Source organism: Fonsecaea erecta (genome assembly GCF_001651985.1).
Source record: "Fonsecaea erecta strain CBS 125763 chromosome Unknown Scaff5, whole genome shotgun sequence".
Lineage (NCBI taxonomy): Eukaryota > Fungi > Ascomycota > Eurotiomycetes > Chaetothyriales > Herpotrichiellaceae > Fonsecaea > Fonsecaea erecta.
Window position 1 is genome coordinate 1,959,706 of NW_017387248.1, and position 26,353 is coordinate 1,986,058.

Genomic DNA, 26,353 nt, shown 5'->3' on the forward strand with positions numbered 1-26,353 from the left:
CCGAACCGCAGTTAATGTTGCAGCATCAACACCAATACAGACGGCTAAATGACTTCAGCCTATTGGCCGCAGACCCAGTAAGCAGATCGCATGTTTGCTGCGCTGCAGAGCCATGGCCAAGGCTTTGTTGCCCCGCTCGCCGTGGCGGCTGCTCTAGTCAAGGCGACACATAGGGTGCCTTGTTGCCTCGGTTCGACACATTGCTCCGGGCCCGTGTTGGTTATTTGCTGGTGCCTGGTGGGGTTGGAAAGAATGGGGTGGCATGGGGAGTGATCGACCTGGGTGGGTAGTTAGTTCGGCGCCCGGGCTGGTTTTGAGATGTATATATGTATATATTGATGACCAAGGAACGAAAGAGGGCGCTGAACTCAGGGAAGTGTCGTCAGAGACGAAGGACAGGATTACACGACGAAGGCAAGAACGTGTAAGGACGGACCTGTCCATCCATATATTGGATTCTAACTTGGCACTGGGAACGGACAACCAGCCCACGCCCACCACCACCTCTTCCCTCCCTTCAGGACCTGCTGCAAACCATTTCCATTGACATAGAACCAAACTTACGATAGCAAGCATGGCACAAGTCCAGGGCCACTGCGACCCGCGGTTCGCCAAGCTCAAGGCTCTATTCGAGAAGAAGATCGCCAACGACGAGGAGCTGGGGGCCTGCATGGCGCTCAACATCGGCGGCCAGACGGTGGTCGACATGTGGGGAGGCTGGTTCGACGAGGCCAAAACCAAGCCGTGGGAGACCGACACCATCACCAACGTGTGGTCGTCGACCAAGACCATCGCCACCTTCGCCTGCCTGCTGGCCCACGAGCGCGGCCAGTTGCACGTCGACGACCCCGTGGCCAAGTACTGGCCCGAGTTCGCGGCCAACGGCAAGGAGAAGGTTCTGGTGCGCCACCTCATGTCGCACACATCGGGCGTCTCGGGCTGGGAGCAGAAGATGACGGCCGAAGATATCAGCGACGTGCCTCGCGCCACCGCCCTGCTGGCCGAGCAGGCCCCCTGGTGGGAGCCCGGCACCGCCAGCGGCTACCACTCGGCCTCCATGGGTCACCTGCTGGGCGAGGTGATCCGGCGCGCCACGGGCAAGCCCATGAAGCAGTTCGTGGCCGACGAGATCGCGGGCCCCGTGGGTGCAGACCTGCAGATCGGTGCGAAGGAGGAGGACTGGCCGCGCGTGTCGCCGATCATCCCGCCGCCCCCTTTGCCCTTCGACTTGTCCAAGATGGACCCCAACAGCCCGGTGGTCAAGACCTTTGGCAACCCGCCCATGGACGCCCGGGTGGCGTTGGAGCCACACTTCCGCCGCGCCGACATGTCCGCCATCAACGGCCACACCAATGCGCGCGCCCTGAACCGCGTGCTCGCGGCCATCCCCAACGGCGGCAGCGTCGACGGCATCAAGTTCCTCTCACCAGAGACCATCGAGCTGATATTCCGCGAGCAGTCCAACGGCACCGACCTAGTCATCGGCATGCCCATCCGCTTCGGCATCGGCTACGCAATCGGGGGCGGCTGCACGGCCGAGACGCTGCCCTGGCTGCCGTCGGAGAAGATGTGCTTCTGGGGCGGCTGGGGCGGCAGCCTGGAGATCATGGACTGTCACCGCAATGTGACCTTTACCTATGTCATGAACAAGATGGGCGAGGGCATCATGGGCAACAATCGCTCCAAGGAGTACGTCGAGATGGTGTGGAACATCCTGAAGGAACAGGAATAAGAACAGGAGGCTTGAAGTTGATGGTGACCGCGGGGTGTGCCCGTTACATAGCGGTTGGGGAAGAAGAGATAGACCCCTGCTGTCTGTCTGGCTGTCTGGCTGGCTGGCCTGCATAGCTACATACAGTACCGAGTACATGCATGCATGGCCTTTGTCAGGAACTAGCACTAAATGGAGCAGTCTGTGGGGGCTGAAGTATCGATATTGAGTATTACTGGGGAGTGTCAGCACGTCAGTCCACGTTGTTCGGGGCATGCATCATTATGTATCTCCCCTCACCCATCTATGTATGTATGTAAGTATAGTCTTTCGCTCTGGTTCAAAATTTGAACTTCAAGTATGTAAATGAGCCGGTACTGGCCTCGAGCCTCTTGCTCTCTTTGCCGCCGCACCCTGGACTCCCGCCAACTGCATACTAAGTACTTACTAAGTCCTGAATACTTAGTACAGGTACATCCAGGCTGTCTGTCCCAGTCGGAGTACGTCCACTTTTATCCCACCCATCGTCGTGCACTGAAGAACAGCTCTCCCCATGGGCCTGTAGGCCCCCACTCCTCCGCCTTCCTAGGAGGAATGTAGTTTGCAAAACCAGCGAGCACTGTTCTTTCTGGATGTGGCATCATCGCGAGTCCTCTACCATCCTGTGTTCTGACGCCTGCAATACCGAGCAGGCTACCGTCGGGGTTGGTCTGATACTTCCCTGTTGGCCGCCCCATAGTTGTCCACATTGTTGAGGAGCCTGCGGGCATCCGTGGCCTTTTTCATGGAGTGGCACCAGCTGGGCAGCAGCAGAACTATGCTCTGCGAACTATCGCGTGTAAGTCTCGGAAGATCGGCAGAAAGCTCTTCAGTCAATCCGATCATGGAGCTCATTGGCGACAAAGGAGGGGGGAAAGGCGGTAGGTCGTCGTGGAATGTAATAGTCATGACCGAACCCCTTTCGATACGCTTGACAGTGTCTTCGTAGCCACATACGTGGGAGATGTTGGGTTGCTCTGAGCACCAGGGAGAAATGGTGCCAGGTCTAGGCGTGATGTATGTAATAGGTGACTTGCTTGTCGCTGGAGCTCTTTGGCTGTCGCCATCTTCACCAAGCAGCAGATGCTTCAGCCAACTTGGTCCTCTGTTGTGACTGTTCCTTTCACCACAACAGGAAATTACCAAGAAATTACTATTTTTCTTTCTTTCTTTTGAACCGTACCTAGATACTAACACAAGTAAGCTAGCAGAGAATACGAAGGCGTTTTGAGTAATCAACCATTAAGGAACTCGGCAAAATGACTCGCGTAACTTTCGGGATAGGTGAGCCATTCAGAGTATCGTGGCTACGTCACGTTATTGTCCGTTGCCGGACCGTGACACTCGCTATACTATATCGCTAGCTATGCACCTACGTAGTTATAAGTAATCTATCTTTAGCTCTTCTTGTATCAACAAGGTATATGTTATCCGATAATCACTGTTATGGGTGAACAGGTTGATTTCACTGGCGAGTATTCTCGGTGCCTGTTTCCTTGAGGCCGTGTGGATCGTTCAGAGGAGACGTGGTCCAGAGGCGGCTCGAACCACTTCTGAAAATCAAACCTGGGAGCAGTCAGCGAAGGCAGAGGGCAGGGCACACAGCAATCGAGTTGTCAGAGAAGGACATATCCGGCACGGCTCCTAGGACTAAGCCTAAGTTGACCCTGCTACGGCTATATCCATGTCACAGCGGTCGAAGGTGTCGGGCGAGAACAGAGGAACCCCTAATGCGTTAGATACTCTATATCGCCCGAGGTCCTGAATGTTCATACATCCTTGCAGCCATGTCCGATCGACGAGTTGGTAGGTAGTGAAACTTCAACAGTCCTATCAGATAATGATGTTCAGACTTTAGATTCGCGAACTCTGATACTCTTAGCTTCACCTTCGTTAACGCCCTGACAAGTCATCAATTAATCCAGGTCTCGAAAGCATGTCAAGACTGGGAATGGCGCCGCGAAAGCTCTTCCCTTTCGAATGATCAGTAAGGCTGTGTGTAAGACCGTCCTTCCGCCACTACAACTCATCGTTGAAATCGAAAGCCCAGGAAGCCAATCGGCTTTGATGACCTAACGGGATGGAGGGGAGTCTTGGGAGTTTTCTTGGTGGTGCCGTGCTTCACACGGGCGTTTGACACATTGTTTTCACGCACCGTATCCTCGCGCTCTCCTCTTGCTCTGCCGGCTCCGACTTTAGCCGCATTTGATCTCTCATACGCTCTTGGGGGTGTCGGGGCACGGTGGAGGGCACCGAGCTCTTGACTATCTTCGCGTAATGCGTCCTCACGTTCACCTTCGGGTCGGCGCTTTTGAACTTTGGTGAGCGCATTTGACGCCTCACGGGCTTTTGAGGTACGGCGGCGATGAAGTGCATTTTCCATATTCTGGCGACTACCTCTGGACGAATATCCGGAATCGGGTGTTGCCTGGCGTGCAAGTTGACGGGCTGGGACGATGCTCAAGCGGCCTGCAGCCACATTATCGCGCGCACGGAGACGGCGTTCCCGCTCAGTGATGGCAGTAAATCCAGTTGCATGGCGGAAAACAACAGCCCTGATCTCCTCGTCATTGCGAATGTAGACATTAGGGCTGTTGGCTTCACTGGCAACGACAAGCTCTTGCCGGCGCGAACACCGATGTTTTTTCCGGCTTTTGCATTCCTCAAACAGTGTGGCTGGGCAATGCCAGTTGTAGTCGCGTGTCAGCCTTTGCAAGGTCGTGCTGCCGCCATTGCGATGCTCTGCAAGGTTAATGAGACTAGAATTGCAGCAATTAGCGCATCGCACGAGACCGAAGGTCATTTAGACCCTGGAAAAACACCCAGGATGACGATCTATTGCCGATCGGTGATGTACTGACCAAGGAAGCGATATTGCCAGCAGGTCATAACCTTTGGGTATCTCGTGCCAGATACCTCTGCCACAGGGACCTGAGAATGCCGATGTATCTTTTGGGACGATGGGGTCATCAACACCCTCGTAAAAAAAGACGAGTTGAACCTCGTCCAAGAGAGGCGCCCAACCCGATGGAGCACGCCCATCCAGCCTGTGTTGCTTCATCCGTAACTGTGGTTTCATGCGAGCTATGTCAGCAAGCTCGAAACCAATAATCTGCTTAGCTCGAGGGTCACATGGTTAGCAAAGTCGAAATAGGTTGTGAAACGTCGAATGATTGAGTTCCACCTTGAGATACCAGCTCTTCTGGATTATTCCGAAAAAAAGCACTTACTTGTTCTCTGGTCTGAAAGACGAATCTTTTAGCCCTGCAGCACTCACGCTTAGCAAGCTCCATGGCCGCCAGCACATCGCGGACGTAGTCTTCGACTGTAAACTTCTGCTCCTCCTCACTTAGCAGCTCATTCGGAGCAGCTTTCTTAAGTGGTCGGCGGTAACAGGCCCGCAGGCAGTCGAAGGCCGCTTGACCACCATTACCATGACGCTCACAGGGAGGTATCTCGTAGTTCAGACACTTTTGTAGCTCCGCCCTGATTCTCGCTAGATGAAGCAAAACGCTCACGAGGGACACCATCCAGCCTCGTCTCTCGGACGGCGAGTACAGCACGACCGGTGTGTTTATCATCCGATGTAGGTCGGCTTCAAAATGAGCCATGTATTGATTCTTGCGGCTGCGTGCGACTTTGTAGGTCCTGCTCCAGGTTAATGTGAGCACTTTGGGTAAGCTGAATGTGCCTCCAAAAGTCGAACCGTCGAAGACTGTCTCTCGCTCCAGTTCTCTTGCATTGGACCAGTCCACCGTCGCGCGCTCGCTGCCAAGGGTTCCAAGAGTTATATGCGGATCTGACCAAAGACCTAGGAAATGTCTAGGTTGGTCGCACAAGAGATTCAGATCGTCTACTAACAATCTTTTCCTCATGATCTGGAAGGGGAATTGCCGAGATGTGAGGTCCTCATGGTAACGTTGGAAGTGCCACTGTACGCAGCCCAGGTGCTGACGGACAGGATACACAAGTGAATGCTGATGCATGTGACAAGGGTTAGCACCGAGTTGGAAGTTCTCTTAGCCAAACGCAGTCCTCGGCAGTAACGTTTGCCCGATCAAAGAGATATTGCGACCGCGCAAGTCGCATGTGAATCAGACATACCTTGCCATAGAGTATGACACCACCATGCTCAACGACTTCGTACTGTAAGCCGGCCAGAAAACATAGAAGTTCAAATGATATCTCAAGGCCGTCCACGTCCAATGGTCTTTCTTGCGTCCAAAAATATGCTGCAGAGACAGTATTAGGAACCAGATCAGTCCAGCAGGCTTTGGTATGAGGGACAATCAGAGGCTCCAGATGGTGAAGAGTTAACTCGTATCTGCTTGAACCGATACGTCTCCTCTCCCGCCTTTTCCAACGGGCCACGGCAGCCAGTAGTTTGGAATCGCCGTCGCGTCCAGTGACCTGCTGGAGAACGGAGAAATGCCATGTCAAGGCCTCAGCCATGTCAGCTTGGGGCGCAGCAACGCCATCAAAGGTTACGGAAAAGTCCAATCCTTCCCGATCCGGCGACTTTCGATATGTGGATATAGTCAAGTCGCTCGAGGGGTGAGCGATGATCCGTTGTTCAAGCTGAACATGTCGCACATTCCTTTCGAGGAGAGTAAACAGCTCTTGTATCGCCCCTACAGAATCTGGCCAAGTTGCCGTAACATATTCGCAACAGGTAGTAATCCAGGGATTCTGTTCACCAGTTAGAACTACCAAATCCCAGAAGTGATCACCGTCCTCCATCTCGGATGTCAAGAAGTCGCCAAACACGTCATTCATATGTAAAGCACATTTGAGAGGCTTATTCCAGTCTTGACCCTGTTCCTGAGCGAAACATCGACGAAAGTCGGGATCCCCGGGCTGTACTGGGCCATCCGGTCTGTTTATTATGTCCCGCTCTGCGATATCGATGTCTTTCGGACGTCGTGGTACGATGATTTTTGGATGCCGCAGTGGGATGACTTCTGGATGCCGTGGTGAGGTGCGTTCCAAGTCCAGACTGGGAGACTCAGGCTGTTTCCCTGGGCCAGGGGTTGTCAAGAAACTGTCCTTGATAACAGGCGAGCTGCGATGCTCTGCACTGTTCGATCTTTTCGACCCGCGCCTGGTGTTTTGGCGTGCAATAGTATGGCCTGTGACCAATGTGCTCCATGTGTCGCTGGTAGGGTCACTAGGACTTTCCTGCCGCTGAAATTCAACTTCGGGGGGAGGAGGGTGCCCTCGAGGGGGACTCGGGGGGTCCTTGTCATCCCTGTCCCTTGTGTTTATGTCCTGACCCTCGGTAGACCACTTGTCTCCCTCACTTTCCTCGGCCTCTCTGTGGGGCCGGCAAGCATGGTCTTCGGACTCGTCGTCGCTCACCACCGTAGGCTGTTCGCGCGACAGCTTCTCGCTCCTTGTGTGTTGAGGTGCCTCTGATTCTATCGAGGCAGGTTCTGTAGCACCCGGCTCGACACCTGCGACCCAGAGATTATTGTGATTTTCTCTTTCTTGAATCCCTTCAAAGTCAGGGTATCATTGTTCTCGTCATCAATGAAGAGTTTTACGCCTCCGTGCCGAGATATTATGGATTCTGTGTCACTGCTATCCATGACATTCTCGAACGAGACAAGGGACATCCAGCTGGAACAGAGGATGATCCCTCTAGACAAATATGGAGGCACTGATGGCAAAGCCTTGCTTTCTCGATTGGGATCAAAGGTAGAATAACCTGGCGACGCAGCTTACTCCTGGTAGACGCAGTTTGAGTCGAGGATGGTATTCCAGTGCAGCCGACAATATCTGAGTGATATCTTCCCTTGGGATTGTCCAGCATGGCCATGAGGCAGTAGAGACTGCGCCTCACTAGCCCGGCCCGACCAGCTGACAAGGCTGCAGTCACAGTTCCACACCAAGTTTGGATGATGGCCAGCCAGACTCGTACGCAACCGGGATAATCCCAGGGCAGCACCACCATTGGCCTGACCGTGACTTTGGCGGCAAATGGGAGCAATGATCAATCGTCCAAATGAGCCACAGCGCTTAGGGTGCGTCTTTGACTGGTACAAACAATCATTCACGCTCACGACGCTTTTGATCATTCCCTGCTCGGCCAGATACTGGACCAACGCCTCCGAGGGCTTTCAATTCCGCTCGAGCCCGCAGGGCCAGAGCATCTAACTCATGTCGACATAATTGATCGCTAGGCCGGGACATTGCACTTGGCCGAGCGTCAGACCATGCGATCGTAGAGGCCGCTCGCAAAGGTCAGTGGGGTGGAGTTCATGTTGTGCCTAATCTCTGTTTACTCTCAGTGCACTTTCATCGCTCGTCCAAAGAAGGTCGAGATGGGATGTCTTGAGGCGGGACTTTTTGCCGATGTCATTATTCTCGATTCGATGCTCCTTAGATACTAGCGCTAGGACTAAGTCGAGTAGTCAGTAACGAAAGTTGTAAGTAGGTAGTAGGCTTAGCTGAAATAAAGGGGTTATAGCTGGGCAACTATTATAGAAGAGGCCCAAAGGGGACCTCTGCGCCTGAACTGGCTTCTGCGAAATAATAGGCAACAGGTAGCGCTCCCTGTGGCTCCCCCGTGCTCGACCGGGCCTCTCAATGCCCCTTCACGTGCGCGATTAAAGCGGCCTCGCTCCCTTTCCTGAACAAAAATGGTAAGGGATAAAGCACAGTTCGGGGCATATATAATGTATATATATATAGATACAAGAACTGATATTAGGTTTGCCTGAGCACACGGTGTGCCACAAATCCCGATCGATGCTAAAAGAGCATATTTGGCAAAGCATAGCAAATGCCGGTGTCAAAAGCAGACGGCCAGATTTCCGCACCACAAGACTCTCTCCTCCCTCTTATCTCTCTCTTCTCAGTGATGCGACCCTCCAAAAATGTTGTCCGTGACTGTAGTAAAGGCATGTCGCCGCTCTAGTTCCAAACACCAAGATGGATCGTAGTAGCTTCGACAGTCCCATTTCCTGTACCCTGAACTTCTTCTGCAGATGCCCAATATAGCAGTTTCAGACCAGCATTTTGAGGGAGACGACGTCAGCGAGTCAGGAGAACAGATCCCTTGTGCGCGTGCTTGACCCTCTACTTCACATAATCCGGTCAACATTGCCGTACAGAATTGTCCTGCTTGTCTGATCCGTTCGTCCTCCCTGCATGTGCAGCTGTCCTGGTCCTTTTAGATCATCACTGTCACTCTGCGGGTTCCTGACTTCAAAAAGGAAGTGGCGTTATGAGCCTGCTAATTCGCGGTCGGTCAGGTCTCGGTGGTTTCCCAGCTGCGGTCATCGCAAGTACAACTTTCGGAGCTCGAAGGGTAACGGATTGACTCTGACGCTGGCGAGCGCGGGAGGACTGCTCGACGACGACTTGGTCACTACACGAAGTCTCGTGCCGAGGCAGTGCGATGACCTTCGGGATTCCACCATGCAAAGGCATTCAAGCTCGACGAAAGCCGCTGGAACGCTGATTATTTGGAACATGTCTGGCACAGGTGGTGTTCACCGTTTCGACTGTCGACGCCGCGACCAAGCAGTAAATCGGATCGGCGGAGCGAGGAGCTTCGAGCCAACTCCACAAGGATTCGTCGGTTCGCATTCGCACTCACACGACTAGACCGGTGTGGATTAGGTAATGCTCTCAGGCGAGCTGCCTACCACTTCCCTCTTTCAAATCGGAGATCGCTTCATGGGGGTTTTCTGCAGCCGAGCAATCACTTTCCTCAGACTGCGTTCCTGCAGACTCTTCGAGTAAAGAAATCCTGCCATGTGGCTGTGCAAGTCTTCGTAAGTGGCAAAGTCGAATAGGCGGCAAATATTGATCGCTCGGTGCGCGAAGAATTCCTCCTCGGGCTCACCCTCTGCCGACCAGCAACCAGTCAGCAAACCCCACAGGACAAATCTGGCCTGCATCTCAACAAAAGGATCGAGTTGAGCGTGAGGATCCAGCGGAATACAATCTTCTGTCCAGCCGATGGCAGGGCACCAAAATTTGAGGGCGTACTCCATGGCTCCTTGCAGCCGCCGCACGTTGGACTTGGCGGTCTGGAAGCCGATCAGGGTACATGCGTGAGTCATGAGGATCAACAGACATATCCTGACACACTCGGTGCACTTGCACATCAGGTCCATGGCTCCGATGTTGTTGTCGGGGGCAATGGCGAGAAGCGCGCGAAGCACCGCTCTGGCCTTGCGGCACAACCATTCGGCATCGAAACACACGGCCAGGGGAGACAGCCACACCACCTTGGCTATCTCGATGCAGTCCACTAAGTCCGAGATGATGCGACCAAGACCCCATGGGAAAGCACCCATTTTCAACGCGTGGACAAATTGAGAACCCATCCGGACATCCATGGTGGACGCGAGGTCGGAGATGGCGTCGGTGATGCCCATGGAACCATTTGGAGGCCGGGTGACCATCAGCGAAGTCGGGTTGGGGTAGCCGTAATACTTGAGGTTCTGGGCCTCTCTTCGAAGGATCGCCATCCGCTCAGGGAGCATGGGCCCTGGGTCGAACGTGTGCGGTAAAACGGGACGTTTGGCCGTGGATAGACAAAGTTGATTGTCCACGTGAGCGGCCGTCTCCGAAATCCACCGGTCAAGAAGCTGGCTCGGGTCCAGCAAGTGTAACAGCTTACCGACAATTTGGAGGTGTTTCCGGACATCGTCGTACAGACCATACTGCATCTCGTTGACGCAAAGGAAGAGAATGTCCAAAATGGTTTGCTTGTCGACATCGCCTGATCGCGAGCAACGGAGCAGTTCCTTGCGGAGATAATGCGCGGCCGTCGCTCGAACCGCCTGAGGGTCATCGGCTGTGGGTGACATGTCAAAGACGTGCTTCATTCGCGCGAGCATGGCAGCCATCAACGAGTAAAGGTGATGCTCCTTGTAAACACTACGCTGGACGACCGCTCCGATCGGAAATTGGCTGATGGTCGACCTGACATGCTTGGGTAAAAACGCCAGCTTGTAGTTGTTGCCAGCATAAGAGTAGATTTGCAGGGTATACTGCAGGACGACATGGATTCGAGGTGTGAGTCGGACTGGAGTACTCCTAAAAGGATCGATGCAGTCATAGGAGGTAAAGTTCGCCCTGTAGACCGGTGATGACAACTCCAACGCTCCTTCGTCCTCAAAGTGGTGTCCTTCGTCATCAACATCCAGATCGCTGCCGCCGGCGAGGACCTGAACCGACAGTGGCTTGCGCGGCAACGTCTGAGGAATCGGAGGCAGTTCGACAGATGGCGTGTCGATCAACGGTGAAAAGATCTGACGAACTGGCGTAGAATCCTGCGGAGGTGATGCCGCCCCCAATTCCTCGTTGGGCGATGACACCGGGGAGGATTCATCACTACTAGAACTAAAATTGTTCGTCAGCTTGGGCGAAGCGTGACTTTGGTGGAAGCCGTTGCTCGAATGTCCCCCCCCCCCCCAAAAAAACCGAGGGGAGGAAGCCGAAGACGAACTCACCTTTGGCCGGTCTCTTTCCGGTGCCAACCATCTAGAGCGATGCGACGGGCCGACGAACAGTTGGAGCGAGCAGAAGTAATTTTTTGCGCCTCGACCTTGCGACTCCGGAAATTCTGAGCGTGGCGATTGATCTGTTTGGCGACGGCGCCATCGCTTTTGGATAGAGACTTGGACTTGGGATTCTTGTTGACGAAGAGAAAAACTTGACCTTCAGCGCGATCCGATCCACGCGGCTTCTTCATGGTCGATGCGATAATTGCGAGACGCTCATGCTAGGCCAAGGGGCGATAACAGCGGGAAACAGCTTGTCGCAAGGCTGGTCCGCCACCGAGCAGCGACACACTGTCGACTGAAAACCAAAAAAAGTCGAGATCCAAAGTTCGGTTCGATGGCTGGATAATGGCTGGATAATGTGGTGGGGGCCGACAACGACGATTCTACTTGGGTGACGGCGATTTATATTGTTTGCAGAAATCCAACAGTCAAGAGAGAGGGTTGGTTTCAAACGGGTTTGAAATGGTGAAATCCTGGGGTCGGCCGAAATGCCACCAGAAGGCCCCAGTTTGCGGGCCAAGAGTGAATCGGAAGGAAGGATGGGAACTAAGAGGAGGGAGAGGGGGAGAGGGATGTGCAGTCCGACAATCGGGTTCCAGTCATTTGATGGCGGAAAGGCAAGGATGGTGATCCACGAGAGCAAGGGGAGAAAGGGAAAAAATGAACCTAGGCATTAAAGAAGGAGCCGGCAAGCGGAAACCAGCAGTAGTAAGTAGAAAAGGATGAGGAGTAATAGTAACTAACGACTCCGTACATACGAGTAGTAGCTTCGATGACTGGTCGTGGGGTTGAGTAGCTTCGTTGAGGGAGAAGAGGGAACAAGATGATGACGAGGATGATGCTGATGGATGGATGGTAGGGGCCATGCACAGCCAGAGGCCATCACGTCAGTTCTTTTTTTTTTTTTGCCTGCGCATCTCGCACCATGCTGAGTTTTAGGCTCTAGGGGAGGCTGATAGGTAAGAGAGAGAAGGGGTTCCCAGGTAAAGTGATTGCCACTCTAGTGAGAGTACCACCTGGCTCGGGCTCGCACCGCCTACAGTTAGTGCCCCTAAGCTTGCTGGACTTGCCTCGCTCTGACCTCCCCAGCTGGGCCACACCACAGGGTGTTCTACAAGGGGCCCCGAACCCGCTACCCAAAATGCCCTAAGTTTGTTAAAACGGGCATGGACACTCCCGAAGAACGCCTAGGGACCCAGCAACGCACTGGAGGGATCTGGATTTAACTGGTTGCTTACCTAGGAAGGTGCCTAGAGATTGGTAGTTATCAATTGGGTTGGGGACGGTTTGGCGATGGTTTTGCTAGCCTCCATGTTGGAACCGTGTAAGCGAGCAAGCCTCCGTCCCGGCTTGACTTTCTCCTGGATTGCTCGCGTTGCCCCCCTTCCGCCCCGGCGCACTTTGTAACCCAAAATAAAAAGCCGGTACCTCGGATGGCGCCAAGAAACGCAGGCTGATGACCAATCACACAGCGGCAATATCCATCAAAAAGTGGAGGAGTCAGAATTATCACGGTCCTGGCAGGTGAGCCAACTGCTGGCCAGGTCGATGTCAGACGGGATGCTCCCTAGACTATAAGAGCAGTGTTTTAAGAGTACGAGGTAATGTTGAGGAAGCTCCTGGGGATAATCGTGCTCTTTAGTGAACTCTGTGCCGTGAGGAAAGAAGAACCACCTCCCGGGAGAAGCTTTCATGGTGTTCCCTGAAATTGACTGAACCTTCCGACTTGCTTTTCATGCTGACTACAGGTGCTTGCATTCCAGTGTCCACCAGTCGGCTGTATATTGGTCCTGCGCTTAACTCTCGACTTCTGACTGTCCTCGTTTCTGTCGTCTTCCTCCCAGGCACTGACTAACCCTCCAGGTTGTCACCTGCTGGTTGGCTATCGCTGGAGAATTCACCGCGTTCCAGACGCCCAATACCTCTCCTCAACTTGCTCCAGAGTTCCCGATCGGCGAGCTCTATAATCGATTACCACTACCCGTCTAGCCTGACCGGGCAAGTATACAAGTACAAGGATGACAGGAGGCAACAGCAGACCCAGACAGTCTTTATGCATACTGTATGTACCCAGCGTCGGAAAGACCGACGAATTTCGATCTGTGGGCTCCATTGTTCCTCCATCGTTTGTCATCAACGACCCCCGAGTCTCGGGTGTCGAAGCCGTAGAACATGTCATGCACCGGAGAGATATCGAGTCTATTGGAGGATGATGTCTATGCGCATCCCTCACATGAACAGTTGCCAGCCGGTAATGTGGAGTGCCTCTTGCGTTACTGACTGGTAGCACATCGCAGGTGGAGGTCCCCTGCCCAATATGGGTTTAAAGAGCGAAGATATGCGTGGTTGGATTTCGCCTGGTGAGCATCAACGTCGGTGATAACCTGGCATTCGGCACTTGGCTCCGGAAAAATGAGGTGCTGTCCACCGGACATCGTGCAAGCATCAAGAGCATAAGGCCTCCACGATTCTTTTACATACTCGGGAATCAGACCCGCTCAATGTAGACTGAATGGGGACGCCCACACCACGATGATCCCTCCCAAATGCCTGTCATCGTCACGAGGCTTATAAATGTCAGCCTTATAATCCTCGATTTTGCCGTTCTGCCCGGCGCACCGTACTTTGTATCAAGACATGTCAACACCGTGCAGCGCTGATCTGCTGAAGGGTTTGTTGTTATTGTTGTGGACGGGCAAGCTCACGTGATGAAAGCTTGCCCAGGTGTGCTGGAGAGAGTGCTACCCCTGGCAGTCGGAAATGATACATGGGATAAAGTCTTTCAGTCGGATCAAGAACACAAGCGCCGAGGGCATGCGTGGTGTAGTCTCGCGTGTCACACTCAATCCAAGCAATATGCAGGTGCACCAGCAGACATCGAGAGTTTCTTTGGAGCGAGCACCTCGTAGGCAAACACATGTCAGGGACGGGCTAAGCGAATAAGCGCCTCCTCTATCCAGCACTCGCTTCAGGCGTGCCATGGTCCCCTTTGCCGTGAACCGAGTAGCCCTGGTGGCATGACCGTCATGTCTGACAAACTGTCCTGGCCAGGGTTTCCGAGTTCCACAACAAGTAATATCCCCATGTAGAGGGGTTTTGGGAGCGGTTTGTTTAAACCTTGGAGCCGCCAGACGAACCCCCAGGATGTGCCCAGCACCACGGGCGAATCAAGCGTGTCGTGTCATGACTTGGACAAGGCGCGAAGAGCTTCCATGCAGCTGTTTAACCAAACATGGTATTCGGTGCCCTCAACCCGGATGGACTTTCGGCCGCATTAAATTTGTGGAGTTGTCATCGAGACTCCTTCGCGAAAAGGAATGCTGTTGATGCTCTCACGTTTCAGGCATTTTATCACAACACCGGAAATACTTCTGATCCTGCTCCAGGTCGATCGTTGCCTCTCCAGGCCGGGTCTTCGGCAAGGAAGCCTGAAACAAAGAAGGGGAGCCCGGATTCTGAGTCCAGCGGGATACCGGGTACAGTTGCAGTGGCTATGGACGCAGATTGCAGATCCGGTCCTCTGCGACTGCGAACGCGCAAGCACCATTTGTCACAAAACCACAGGTATTGGTTTATGTTACTGCACTCGACAAACATTCACGTTCGTATGTGGACCTAGTTGTTTGGAGAATTTTATGTGTCAGCAGTATAGTAGGGAATGATGGTGGTGCCGGTGGAAGAAGCCATTCGCCTGACACAGGTACCAGACCACAAGCCATGAACCTTCGATGGTTGGGCCGGTACGATATATATACTCCCCAAATAGGATATATTTCGATGCCTTGCTACTGATGCCTAGGTATGGAGGGCCATACCTTAATTCGATGTTGCGCACAGGGTCGATGCCGTGGATCAGGGTGAATAATTGGGTTTGGTCTCGGTAGGAGGCGAGGTTTGACAGCCATCTGTTCGTGCGAGTACTAATCACCGCGCGTCGGTTTCAGCTGGTCTCTTGCTTCGTATTTGCAAGTGACAGGGACTCGATACGGACCCGGAGGTGGCCGAATCGTCCACCCACGTCCCTTTCCAAGAGGCTGATCGCCGGAAGCCATGGTGTTTGTAAGCCATGCACCTCACGACACCTGGTTCTGCAAACCTATCGTGTTCGTTCATATACTTGGACATCATTTTTCAGGGGCTTGTGGGACCCACTTCTGAACCGACCAACACAGGAGGTTTGAAGCTGGCAAGCAAGCACCAGAGCCCGGTCCATGGAATTATTTGATCAGAGTGTATAAGGGCATATAATTTTTCGAGTCCGTGGATCGGGACTTTGACACGCCTGGGCACTGTACAAACCACAGACATTTTATTCGGTTCATGTCGACCAGGCTGCAATCCGTCAGAGAGGCAAGTTGTTTCGCCACGCCTAGTTGGGGATTGGAAAGGGGAGGCACCCGAGACATGACTGAATGATACGGATGTCAGCATTGGTGACAGCCAATTGTTGGACGCCAGGAATGATGTATCAGGTTCCAAGCGTTAATCAGCTGCCTGGTAGCAGAAGCACAAGCACAGCTAGCCATCGCAGTTTTGTCACCCTGGAGCAAGGAACTCATCTAATGCTTTGTTGAGGCCCGGGTATGCCCTCCGTCGATAATGGTTTACCCCCTCAATGGAGGACATGTTGGACCAGCACTTCGGTGTCGTCAGCTCCTCGCGATTTGCATCTCCAACATGGTCCGTGAGTCCTGGGCAGCGAATCGAGTTATAAAGAGCGAATGAATCTCAGGCTCGAAGCCCACCGACGCCATATATTCCAGCAGTTTGGCACTATGTTATCATGTCAATGACGGGCCGCTGGCTCGGTGGGTGTCATACACCTTTTACTCCAGCACTTTGCTCCTCTCACATGTCGAGGTCGCGGGAGGGGTCGGCGTTCTCCCCGTTTCGTCGCCCTCCTGTTCCAAAGGCTTGGTGGAGGATGTACTGCCATCACAAGACAACGGACCAGGCCTTGATGCTGAGCGAGCTTCACTCAGTACCGCTTTGGCATTTCCAAGTGCATCTTGTCCTCGCCGCAGAGACGAAGATACTATCGTTTGAGGGCTAGAATCGCGGGATATGCACGTTCCCAGTAGTGCCGAGTTCCATATGCAACAGGGGGAAGACAGCCCAATGTTCTCATGGTGCGATCACAAGCCCTGATAAGTTGCCAAACACTGCGCGAGACAAGGAGTGGCATGGCATACGAGATACTTCGACATGGTTTCAACAGCCTGCATTGGCTGTTATTAGGCGAGGAAGACGTGTCTCGCCGAGTGCCGTTCACGTCCACGTGATATGAGTTACAGGACTTTATCTCAGGCTGTGAACGAATGACGCAAGCGCATGAACAGGACGGATGGTAAGGAGTATGCCTGATTCATCAATTCGACTTGGCGCCTGACCGCAAAGTGCTTGATATTTCGGCACAGAGCAAAGTTGGTGAAAGTTGGCGCTTCCATATCTGTTGGAGGCCGAAGCATGCCACATTCTGAATCCTGTCATGTGAAGTTGCGGGTTACAGACTCACGCAATATTCATCTGGAGGCGGAACGAGGAGGAAAGGATACTTGAATTTGTTCAATGACCAAGCATGAATACAAATCAATAATGGGCCCCTCAAAACCTCCCCGCTTGCTGCAAGTAGTGCCCGTCTGCCACTTCTTCTTGCCCACACCGTTGAGTCAAACGTGCATGGCTCACACCTTTCCCCATTGTGTAGTGTCTCTTCTGCAGGTATGAATGTAGTGTCCAAACGCCAGGGTGTAGCTCAGGTGTTGTCCATCCGTCAAATCAATACACTTCGTGGCCCCCGTTGGCTGTCGCCGAACGCGTCGGCCGTCTCGAGGGCTGGACTTTTACAAGTCGCCGAAGGTGTTTTCGCCCGAATATCTAGATATTTGTTAGCGATTACACTGTGGTATGCGCCGTGCGAGAATTTGAAACGTACGTGATGTAAAGGAAACCGTCCTCGTCCTTGTGCTCGTCATAGATGCTGCTCATGAGGGCATGGGTGGGTGGAAGAACCTCGTCGACGAAGATGAAGATGGCTTTCTCTGGGCTGAGCTTGATGCGCTTGCGAATAACATAGACGAACTGGCCGACAGTGAGGTCTGCGGGGACGAGATACTTCTTCTTGTCGATGGTAGCGATATCAGATTTCTCGACCTTTTCACAGATGACCTGTAGACGATATGGTCAGCCACAGCAGTTGACAAAAGAACGAGACTGGACATACCGGAATGCGGTCGGCGTACTTCTGACGAATGCGTTCGGCCTCTGCCTTGCGCTTCTCAAAAGGATGCTCGTCCTTGAACTTGGAACGCATGGTGATGGTGATGGAGATGAGGTGATGTTCGGTTGGTGCAGGGGAGGATGGATGAAGTTCTGAAGGTGTCGTGGACTCAGGAGAAATGATTCAGCGTCGGTGGTTGAAAGGATAGATGAAGGCAGGAGGGCTGGTCGGTGAATGAGGGATGAGGATGAAGTCGTTGAAGGTGCCAGGCGTGGCAGGCAGCACTGAGAGGGGGCGGTGATAGGCAGGCTAGTTAGGCTAAGGCCCCGTGCGTGGCAGCCGCAGGGAGTCGAGGAGTCACCTGCAGGCCACACCGGGAGCAAATGATTGCCCCGCTTTATCAGTGCAAGCTTCGAAGTGACTTTATCAACCCCGATCACGGGACGCTGCTCAGCCTGACTATGACATCTACCAGCCATCGAGTTTGGCCACGAGGCTGGATCTTAAATAAGACGGAACGGGTGGGTGAGTCACGTCCTATCCTATCGTCATCCTGGGAATGACACAAGGAGAGAAAGGGTCACGGATTGATTGCTTCGAGTCCTTTGTCGCCTCTTTGTTCGAGATCTGCCGGATGGACATGACTGGTCAGACTGCGCCTCGTTATTTATTTCCAAGGGGCTTGATTCAAATGCTTTCGCCTTCTATTCCAGAAGATGGCATTTGTTACAAGTATCTGATCAAGATCGCCACAGTGCCGCTGTCAGTCGACTGTGGCTGGCTTGTGTGGTAAAGAAGACCCATGTCATGTGACGGTGGGGAACCTGAGGCGCGTTTCTCCAGCTTCGTCTCGCGGAAAAGAGTCGAGGAGTCGTAATGCTACACCTGCGATGACCTGACGACGGGCATGAAGATTTCATTCCTCACGTGGATCTGTGGCGACAAGCATTCAATGGAGCTACTAGAATTACAATAAACCTGTGTTTTCTTAATTTGTCAACCTGCTTTCCCTTCGTTCATGCTGTGTCAGCGCAGCTCAGTGCCCCATTGACCATGCGTGTTCCCAGCTCTGCCTGGAGCTCTGTTCGAGCTTCTCACAGTTCGTTACTCAGAGCAGGATCTCAATTGCATGTCCCTCCTCATTTCCCCAATTGCTATTCTACCAGCTCCTCAGCCGCTGTTCAACGCCAGCTGCTAGGAAATCATCGCAGGCAGAAATGGCTCTACCTACCCTTGTCCCTCGGTACCCTCTTTGTCGGCACACTGGCCTACAATATGTCCGGTGGAATGCCTATTGCGAACGACTCGCCGCCCGTCCAACCGGTTAACTTGGCCGAAGTAGATGAGGTTACCAAGAGCAAGCAAAGAATTACACGCAACTCCCCAATGCGACTGCGGATGGAGGCTTTGATCAAGGAACACCAAAATCGGATAGTCTTTGCGCTGGAAAATCTGGACGGGACGAAGTTCAGGCGGGATGAATGGACGAGGCCGGCTGGGGGGAGCGGCATCTCGTGCGTTCTCCAGGATGGCAATGTCTTTGAGAAAGCCGGTGTCAATATCAGCGTCGTCTATGGAGAGCTGTCGCGCCCTGCCATTGAGAAGATGCGGTCAGACCACAAGTCCTTTGTTGCTTCGGACATCGACAAATTGAATTTCTTTGCAGCAGGCATCTCGCTCGTGCTGCATCCTCATAACCCCATGGCTCCGACGGTCCACATGAACTACCGCTACTTTGAGACATCTGATCCCAGGGATCCAGTCAACGCAACGGGGACGTCCCAGCAAAACTGGTGGTTTGGCGGCGGCACCGACTTGACGCCCTGTTATTTATTTGAAGAAGACGCGCAGTATTTCCACAAGACTATCAAGGCCGCCTGCGACAAGCACGACAAAGACTACTACCCCAAATTCAAAAAGTGGTGCGACTCTTATTTCAGAATTCCACATCGCAATGAATCTCGAGGGATTGGTGGCATCTTTTTCGACGACCTTGAAGCCAGTTCCCGACCAAACTCGCGTAATCCGCAGGAGGAGATCTTCCAATTCGTTGTCAGCGGCCTGGAGTCATTCTTACCTTCGTACCTTCCCATTGTGAAGAAGAGAAAGGACATGCCCTATTTACCTCAACAAAAAGAGTGGCAACAGATTCGACGAGGCAGATACGTCGAATTCAACCTCATCAACGACAGGGGGACCAGCTTCGGGCTTCGAACTCCGGGTGCCCGAGTCGAGAGCATTCTGATGAGTTTGCCATTAACGGCCCGTTGGGAATACATGCATCCTGTTGTAGGTCCATCCCGACCTTTGCCCCCTAGCACTCTTTTACCAGCTCTTTCGTTCTTAGATCGGGCTGTGTGAAGCTAACGTGAAGAACAGTGTGGCACTGGCATTCCTGAAAATCAAGCCGACGCAGATGACTCCCAGTACGAGAAGGAAAAAGAGCTAATGGAAGTCCTTAAGCACCCCAAAGAATGGGTCTAGAAGATCGGCTTCTCTACACTCATTGGATGTGGAGTTCAATCGGATCGTCCGACCACAGTTAGGCACGAGAAGGTTCCCCACGACTCCGGAAGTGGACTGGCCGCCTATGTCTGCCAAACCGGACCACCAAGCAATGACAGCCTTGTCTCCACCGATATACAACGATTATGATTACCGTGGGTCGCTCCGCTACGTTCAACCCATGCGCAAGGAGCAGGTTAAGCCGCGATTCTCTCGGCCTGGATCCCAATAAGACTGCATAGAGAAAAGGGATTGTATACCTACTTTAGATCAACATGTCATGGAGCAAGGTCCCAGCAGCGCTACGCAAGTACACAAACTCAAGATTTTCAGGATTTTCCCGTCCATCCGCGACTTGAGAAAGCACGAGATCGAGGAGAAAGACCTGCAGCTGGCGCCTCATACATAAAAGCATTGATTGGCGGCTGTTGGCACATGCACGTGTCAGCAGCTCGTTTGTCTCGTCAAGACCGCTATGGTTCCCAAATAGACCCGCCTTTTCCACTCTGCAAGGGCCTCTTCCCCTTGTTGCAATTGAGAGATACCTGATAGAGCCTTGCTTATTGCTGCTCTGCCGGTGCCCGTGCGGAGCCAGTGTCGTGCAACATCTCATTGGCATTCAGGCACTGGTGCTGACGGGCCCAAAAGGCTTGTCACTGCAGTACCTGCGCTCAGCATCGTATCCGCCAGGAACTCTCATCGTACAGGTCTCAGCTCACAACGGAAGCCGAAAATTCCTTTGGGCATGACTCCCGGGATGACTCTCATTCTCAGCCTCTAAATGCCGGGGTCCAAAGGGTGCAGGCATTAACGCACTCTAACACCTGCTGGATCAGTCACGCCCTTTGAACAAACCAGTTTTTTCTCACCAACACATATCTCATCAACAGCGATATTTATTGTTCGTGATGTCACAATAAAGAGCCTGTCAACGGTAGGCAGCCTGGACACAGCTGACCGTGTGAACAGAAAAGAGCAGCACCGAGGACTATTTCTGGAAATTCTCCAAGAGGAAATTCGCCTGTTTCCCCGCTATATTAAGCGTTTCAGCCCGGGTCCCGTTATAGTCCAAACAAATGCTCTTCACTCCAGGGCGCCCAGTCGTGACATACAACCTCCCTGCCTCTTGGGGATGGAGCAGAACCGGTATGACTGGCTGACTTGGCGGCCTTTTGTTGCCGTCGACGGCTCGCAAGTGCCATTTGTTCAGGCATCCCACGATCTCTGACCGCCTCGTTCATACTGTTCCGTGTCTTTTGGCTCATGCTATGGCAGTGACACGCGCCGTCGCTTATCTCAATGGATAGTCTCCCTGACCTATACCGAGTACTCCAGTGATCAAATTACAGTCCGAAGTCCAGCTCCGACTTTCCGTCCATTCAGACGGTTCTGCTTTGCCAATGGTCAAAACTCGTTCCGCCTTCCTTCCCGTGCTCCTGGGGAGATGCCCCAAATACGGTCCGCTCGCCTAAGCACTCCTTTAAAGCGCCCGTGCTTTGGACGGACTTGCATGCCTTATTCAGTCCGATCATACTCGTAACACCCAGACATGGCTAGTCCAAGTGGTGTTTAGTTTATCTGACTGCCTCGCCGGGGTCGCAAATGGGGACCCAAGTCTGGACCCGCCACAAGCTGGTCAGCTCTGTCTGTTTGGCCGTCGACATAAATACAATCCGTCAGTCTTGACTGTCGTTGTACAGATCCTTTCTTCTTGGTTACACACTTCTTCGACCTCTCTTCGACCTTGTTCCTGTCGACAATGAGGACAGGTTTGGTCTCCGCCCTTCTGGGCGCGATCTTTGCTGAAAGCGTGCTGGCTGGTCAACCCGGACCTCTTGGGAAATGGATGGGAGTAAGCAGAAAAGCTTCAAATGTTGCCGTGAAATCATTTTCCGCTGACGCACGCCAGGGCGGTGACTGCCCATGGGGGAGCAGAACAGCTTCAGGGTCGCATCCCCAGAATGACATGCCAGATACTGGTGCGTATGATCTCCTCGGGAGTTAATGTGCAGACAAGGCTGAAGTCAACGCCAGGCGTTACACGGTACTATGACTTCACTGTCTCCCGGGGAACATATGCCCCTGACGGAGTGCAACAAGCCATGATTGTCGTCAATGGCCAGTACCCAGGTCCCTTGATCGAGGCAAACTGGGGCGACTGGTATGAAAATGCTCAAGGATGTGTCAAAGGTTGCTAAATTGTGGCAGGATCGAAATCAACGTTATCAACCAGATCTGGGGTCCTGAAGAGCCAACCTCGATACACTGGCACGGTCTGAATCAGCCTGGAACTCCATACTACGACGGAGTCGTCACTGTTTCTCAGTGCCCAATCGTCCCCGGTGGGAATGTGACCTACAGATTCCGTGCGGATGAGTATGGTACCTCCTGGTGGCACGCCCATTACTCTGCCCAGTACTCTTCTGGAGTTGTCGGGCCGATTGTGATCCACGGCCCCAACGATGCTGGCTACGATGTCGACCTCTACCCGATCCTCGTGTCGGACTGGTTCCACGACAGCTACGAGGATATTGTCGAGTTGGTCATGTCCCCCAGCTCCTCCGGCCAGCCATTCCGGCCGTTCTCGGACTCCAACCTCGTTGCGGGTGTTGGCCAATATCCTTGCTCAAATGTCACCAACGGCGCTCCCTGCTCCGTCGTCCCTTACCCATCATGGGAATTCCAGCCCGGCAAGACCTATCGTATGCGGTTCGTCAACACCGGCGCTGCAGCATTCGAGACCATTTCGATCGATGGACACATGTTGACAGTCATCGCCAATGACTTTGTGCCGATTCAGCCTTATCAGACGCAATTCGTCACTATCGGTGTCGGTCAGCGGGTCGATGTCCTTGTCACCGCCAACCAGGCCCCGGGTAGTTACTGGCTCCGCACCTTCAACAGCCCCTGCGGCGACACGAACGGACCTTTCGGACAGGGCATCATCTACTATACAGGATACGACGCCAGCACGGCTCCGACAAGTACTGGTGCTCAGCCCCCAATCAACTCGAACTGCCAGAACGACCCTTTGGCGACCACAGTTCCTCAGTATGTCATGCCCGTGGCGGACCCAGACACCACCATCACCATCACCATTGCCGGTGCTCCTGATGCCTCGGGAGTTTTCCACTGGACCATGAACGGGGTGAGCTACGACGGAGACCTGTCGAGCAGCTTGCTCGCCGAGGCGATTGCCGGCCAGACGAGTTTCGCACCGCAGTACAACGTGTACAATACGGGCACCAACGGGACCGTGCGCATCATCATTATCAACACCACCCCCGCGCCTCACCCCATGCACATGCACGGCCACGACTTCCAGGTGTTGGCCGAGGGCTTCGGCACGTGGGACGGGACCGTCACGAACCCGTCGAACCCGCAGCGTCGCGACGTGCACATGCTCTGGGCGGGGGCGACACCCGATAACCCGTCGTACATTGTGATCCAGTACACGCAGGACAACCCGGGCATGTGGCCGGTGCACTGCCACATCGCGTGGCACTTGTCGGCGGGCATGGTGATCATGCTGCTGGAGCACCCGGAGCAGCTCACTTCCATGCAAGTGCCGGACGGTGTGGCGCAGACCTGCTCGGCCTACACGACCTGGTACGCCAACAACCCGGGCGTCGTGGTCGATGACTCGCTGCGCAAGCGCACCATGGGCGAGAAGATGGTCGAGTACATGAAGGGCGGCGTCGAGAACGTCCGCCACCTCGACAAGCACCGCAAGCGCGGCGTCCGTGGCTACCGCGGTTACGGCCACAACGCCACCGTCGAAGAGTTCCCCAACCACGCCAAGTTCAAGGGCAACGCCACGGATGGCCAAGGTCACGGTGGTCATGGTCACGGCGGCCACGGTACCGGGAGCAAGACCACCACCAGCAGCCACTCCGGTAAGGCGACGTACACCCAGTCATGGTCCACCAGGCCACAGACGGGTACCGTGGGCAAGAACATTGCCCATGAGTCGAAGAGCACCAGCCGGCCCGGGCGGAAGAGGGATGAGGTGTAAAAAGGACGGACTCGAAGGTTGTGGACGAGGCAGACCAGATCAGATGATGAAGCAGGGCAGGACAGGGTTATCAAGGGTGGCCAAGGACTCTTTTTTCTGGACGCGGCCACATGCCTCTGTCTCGCTCGTGCTTGTGCGTGTACTTGCACGAGGGAGTTAGTTGTTCTCTGCTACCGTATCGTATCGTGCCGTACTGCGTGTCCTTTTTTTTTGTCACTCTATCGTAAGCTCTCGAAACGATCGAAAGGGGTCGAATAGATTCTTTCTTCTTCACTAGTCTCTCTTCTCCTTCTCCTCTCCCTCCAATACTGAAATGTTCCCAGAACTACAAGATATGATCGGGCTCCACCATAGGATGAAACGTGCGCTGGGGATGGGGACACATGATCTGAACAGGGATTATCCATATACTTCACGCTATAGTACCATGGTGTGCTAAGTGATGTCCTATTCCGATATAATACTGTTTCTATCCTGCAGTATTATTCAATGCATAGTTAACGCTTGCACAAGCTGGTTGGGGCTTCTCGTCGCACTCACTGGACGACCATAACGCCGGTTCCGACCCATTTGCACCTTGTTCCAGTACGTCACAGTCTCAACCTGGGTCCCCTCGCACTAACGACTGCCCACGACATACCATTCTCATCTCTCGCTGACATTACTAGGTGCGGAACCACCGCCACCACCTGATCCGCCTCCACGACCGTCACCACCGCCCCTAGCATCGAAATACCGAGACCTCAACGCCTGTCCGATTCCACTCGTGACTCGTCCTCCAAATCCTCCAAAATGCGTCGTCATTGTGGTGTTCCCCATGCCGCTCAACAATGCTTCTTCCAACGCCGATTGCGTCACGCTCGTGTCGTCCAGGTCGGAGAAGGAGGAGCCCATAGAAGGCGACGTGTCAGACCCGGGGCCGGTGCCATGGCGGCGCGGCGAGGCGCCTGCTGATGCCGACTGAGAGTGGCTGTGGCTGTGGAGGAGGGCGCGGTGTTGAGGAGACAATGGTGTGCCGAGCCTAGGGATGGCGGGCGGCTGCGTCGGTGGGTGACCCTGCGAGGAGTATTGAGCATCGGTTCGAGGCGGGGGTCGAGTTGAGGTCATGTTTGGAGCTGTGGCGTGGGTAGGGGAAGACAGGGAAGAAGTCGAGGATGTCATGGTTGATGGGTTTCGTTGCGTCTGAACTGGAGTGGGCGGCTCGACGGTTGGAGACGAGACGACGCGTTCAGATGTCGTACGACGCTGGATGCCAGGGCGCTGGGTTTGCAGGCCACCTCGTAACGTTGCGCTGGGATCCTGTTGAGAGGAAGATGACGGTCGGGGCTTGTTGTCGGGTGCGGGATTGGCAAAAGGGAGGAAAGATGGCTCGTCTTCCTCGTCTTCGTCCTCGTCGTGCAAAGGTGGGTTTTGCGTCGGACCCTTCTCGTCCAGGTTGCCAGCGGTGCCTTTCTGGGATTGGAGGTCTTTTCTGTAGGAGAGAACGCGCCGGTGCATCGACGACGGGTTGGGTCGACGAGCCATCATACGGGATTGAGTCATTTCGTCTTCTGAGTCAGATGATTGAGGCTGGTTACTGCGCGTCTGACCCGGCGACCTCGCCAATGGATGCTGGATGCTGCCTCTTCTAGATTGCGGCGCCTCGGCATCCTTGGACGACTGCCTTGACAAGGGCCTCGACGTCCCGGACGCCCCCCTGGTCTGTGGACCACCGGCCGCTGCAACAGCCCCCGATGTGTTCCGGAATGGTAGAGAAGTCCTGCTCTTAGCAGGCGTTCCTGGCGTGCTGTCCCCTCCCCCAGCGACAGGACTTCCAAGGTGCTGGGTCGACAACCGTGAAGGGACACGTGACCCACCACTACCCGCTCTCTTCATCGCCTGGCCACCCACCATGCTGGCGGAAGCTGATCCTGGAGCCGGGGAGGGCGTGGCGGACTGTCTGTTTCCCACTCGGCGCATCTGGGCCCGAACTTGGGACAGTTGGCGCTCATAGAGCCATGCAGCCTGTTGGAGGAGGAACGGTTGGGTGACTTCGAATTTCTCCGATAGAGCCTTCCAGTCGATCTCGTTGTTCTTGGACTGCCGGGACATGACATCCCACAGTGCTCGTTCTTTGGCGGCGGACCAAGCCACCCGGGGAGGATCGACGAAGTCACCACGGTTGAAGGGGAGACGGATGAAGACTGTGAAGTGGTTCTCGATTTCGGCCATCGTGGTATTGCTGCTATCAGCGTCTGATTGGCAGCTCGCAAGGTCAGAAACCTGGGGACAGAAGATGCGTCAGCTCTCTCCGAGTGTCCCAAAGAGGTTGATCATGATGGAGAACGATGATGTCTGGG

The 26,353-nt window shown here is 54.0% G+C and overlaps 7 protein-coding genes across 7 annotated transcripts; 3 read left to right on the plus strand and 4 right to left on the minus strand.

Moving 5' to 3' along the window:
- Positions 1 to 574: 574 nt before the first annotated feature.
- AYL99_06770 (hypothetical protein) lies at positions 575 to 1,732 on the plus strand (the record flags this gene model as incomplete). The annotated part of the gene is made up of 1 exon (XM_018838279.1): positions 575 to 1,732. The coding sequence occupies one exon, from the start codon at positions 575 to 577 to the stop codon at positions 1,730 to 1,732; it is 1,158 nt and encodes a 385-aa protein (XP_018692839.1).
- A 2,044-nt stretch (positions 1,733 to 3,776) lies between these two features.
- Positions 3,777 to 7,568, minus strand: AYL99_06771 (hypothetical protein; the record flags this gene model as incomplete). Its single annotated transcript, XM_018838280.1, has 5 exons — positions 3,777 to 4,509; positions 4,612 to 4,862; positions 4,981 to 5,727; positions 5,855 to 7,203; positions 7,475 to 7,568. 5 exons carry the CDS (start codon positions 7,566 to 7,568, stop codon positions 3,777 to 3,779), a joined length of 3,174 nt encoding a protein of 1,057 aa, XP_018692840.1.
- A 1,846-nt stretch (positions 7,569 to 9,414) lies between these two features.
- On the minus strand, positions 9,415 to 11,462 carry AYL99_06772 (hypothetical protein; the record flags this gene model as incomplete). The annotated part of the gene is made up of 2 exons (XM_018838281.1): positions 9,415 to 11,110; positions 11,221 to 11,462. The coding sequence occupies 2 exons, from the start codon at positions 11,460 to 11,462 to the stop codon at positions 9,415 to 9,417; spliced, it is 1,938 nt and encodes a 645-aa protein (XP_018692841.1).
- Positions 11,463 to 17,117: 5,655 nt separating this feature from the next.
- AYL99_06773 (autophagy-like protein 8) lies at positions 17,118 to 17,587 on the minus strand (the record flags this gene model as incomplete). Its single annotated transcript, XM_018838282.1, has 3 exons — positions 17,118 to 17,151; positions 17,210 to 17,442; positions 17,498 to 17,587. The coding sequence occupies 3 exons, from the start codon at positions 17,585 to 17,587 to the stop codon at positions 17,118 to 17,120; spliced, it is 357 nt and encodes a 118-aa protein (XP_018692842.1).
- A 1,182-nt stretch (positions 17,588 to 18,769) lies between these two features.
- On the plus strand, positions 18,770 to 19,978 carry AYL99_06774 (hypothetical protein; the record flags this gene model as incomplete). Its single annotated transcript, XM_018838283.1, has 2 exons — positions 18,770 to 19,783; positions 19,874 to 19,978. 2 exons carry the CDS (start codon positions 18,770 to 18,772, stop codon positions 19,976 to 19,978), a joined length of 1,119 nt encoding a protein of 372 aa, XP_018692843.1.
- A 1,780-nt stretch (positions 19,979 to 21,758) lies between these two features.
- AYL99_06775 (hypothetical protein) lies at positions 21,759 to 24,014 on the plus strand (the record flags this gene model as incomplete). The annotated part of the gene is made up of 4 exons (XM_018838284.1): positions 21,759 to 21,851; positions 21,909 to 21,978; positions 22,034 to 22,160; positions 22,208 to 24,014. The coding sequence occupies 4 exons, from the start codon at positions 21,759 to 21,761 to the stop codon at positions 24,012 to 24,014; spliced, it is 2,097 nt and encodes a 698-aa protein (XP_018692844.1).
- Positions 24,015 to 24,659: 645 nt separating this feature from the next.
- AYL99_06776 (hypothetical protein) lies at positions 24,660 to 26,225 on the minus strand (the record flags this gene model as incomplete). The annotated part of the gene is made up of 1 exon (XM_018838285.1): positions 24,660 to 26,225. The coding sequence occupies one exon, from the start codon at positions 26,223 to 26,225 to the stop codon at positions 24,660 to 24,662; it is 1,566 nt and encodes a 521-aa protein (XP_018692845.1).
- Positions 26,226 to 26,353: the final 128 nt, after the last annotated feature.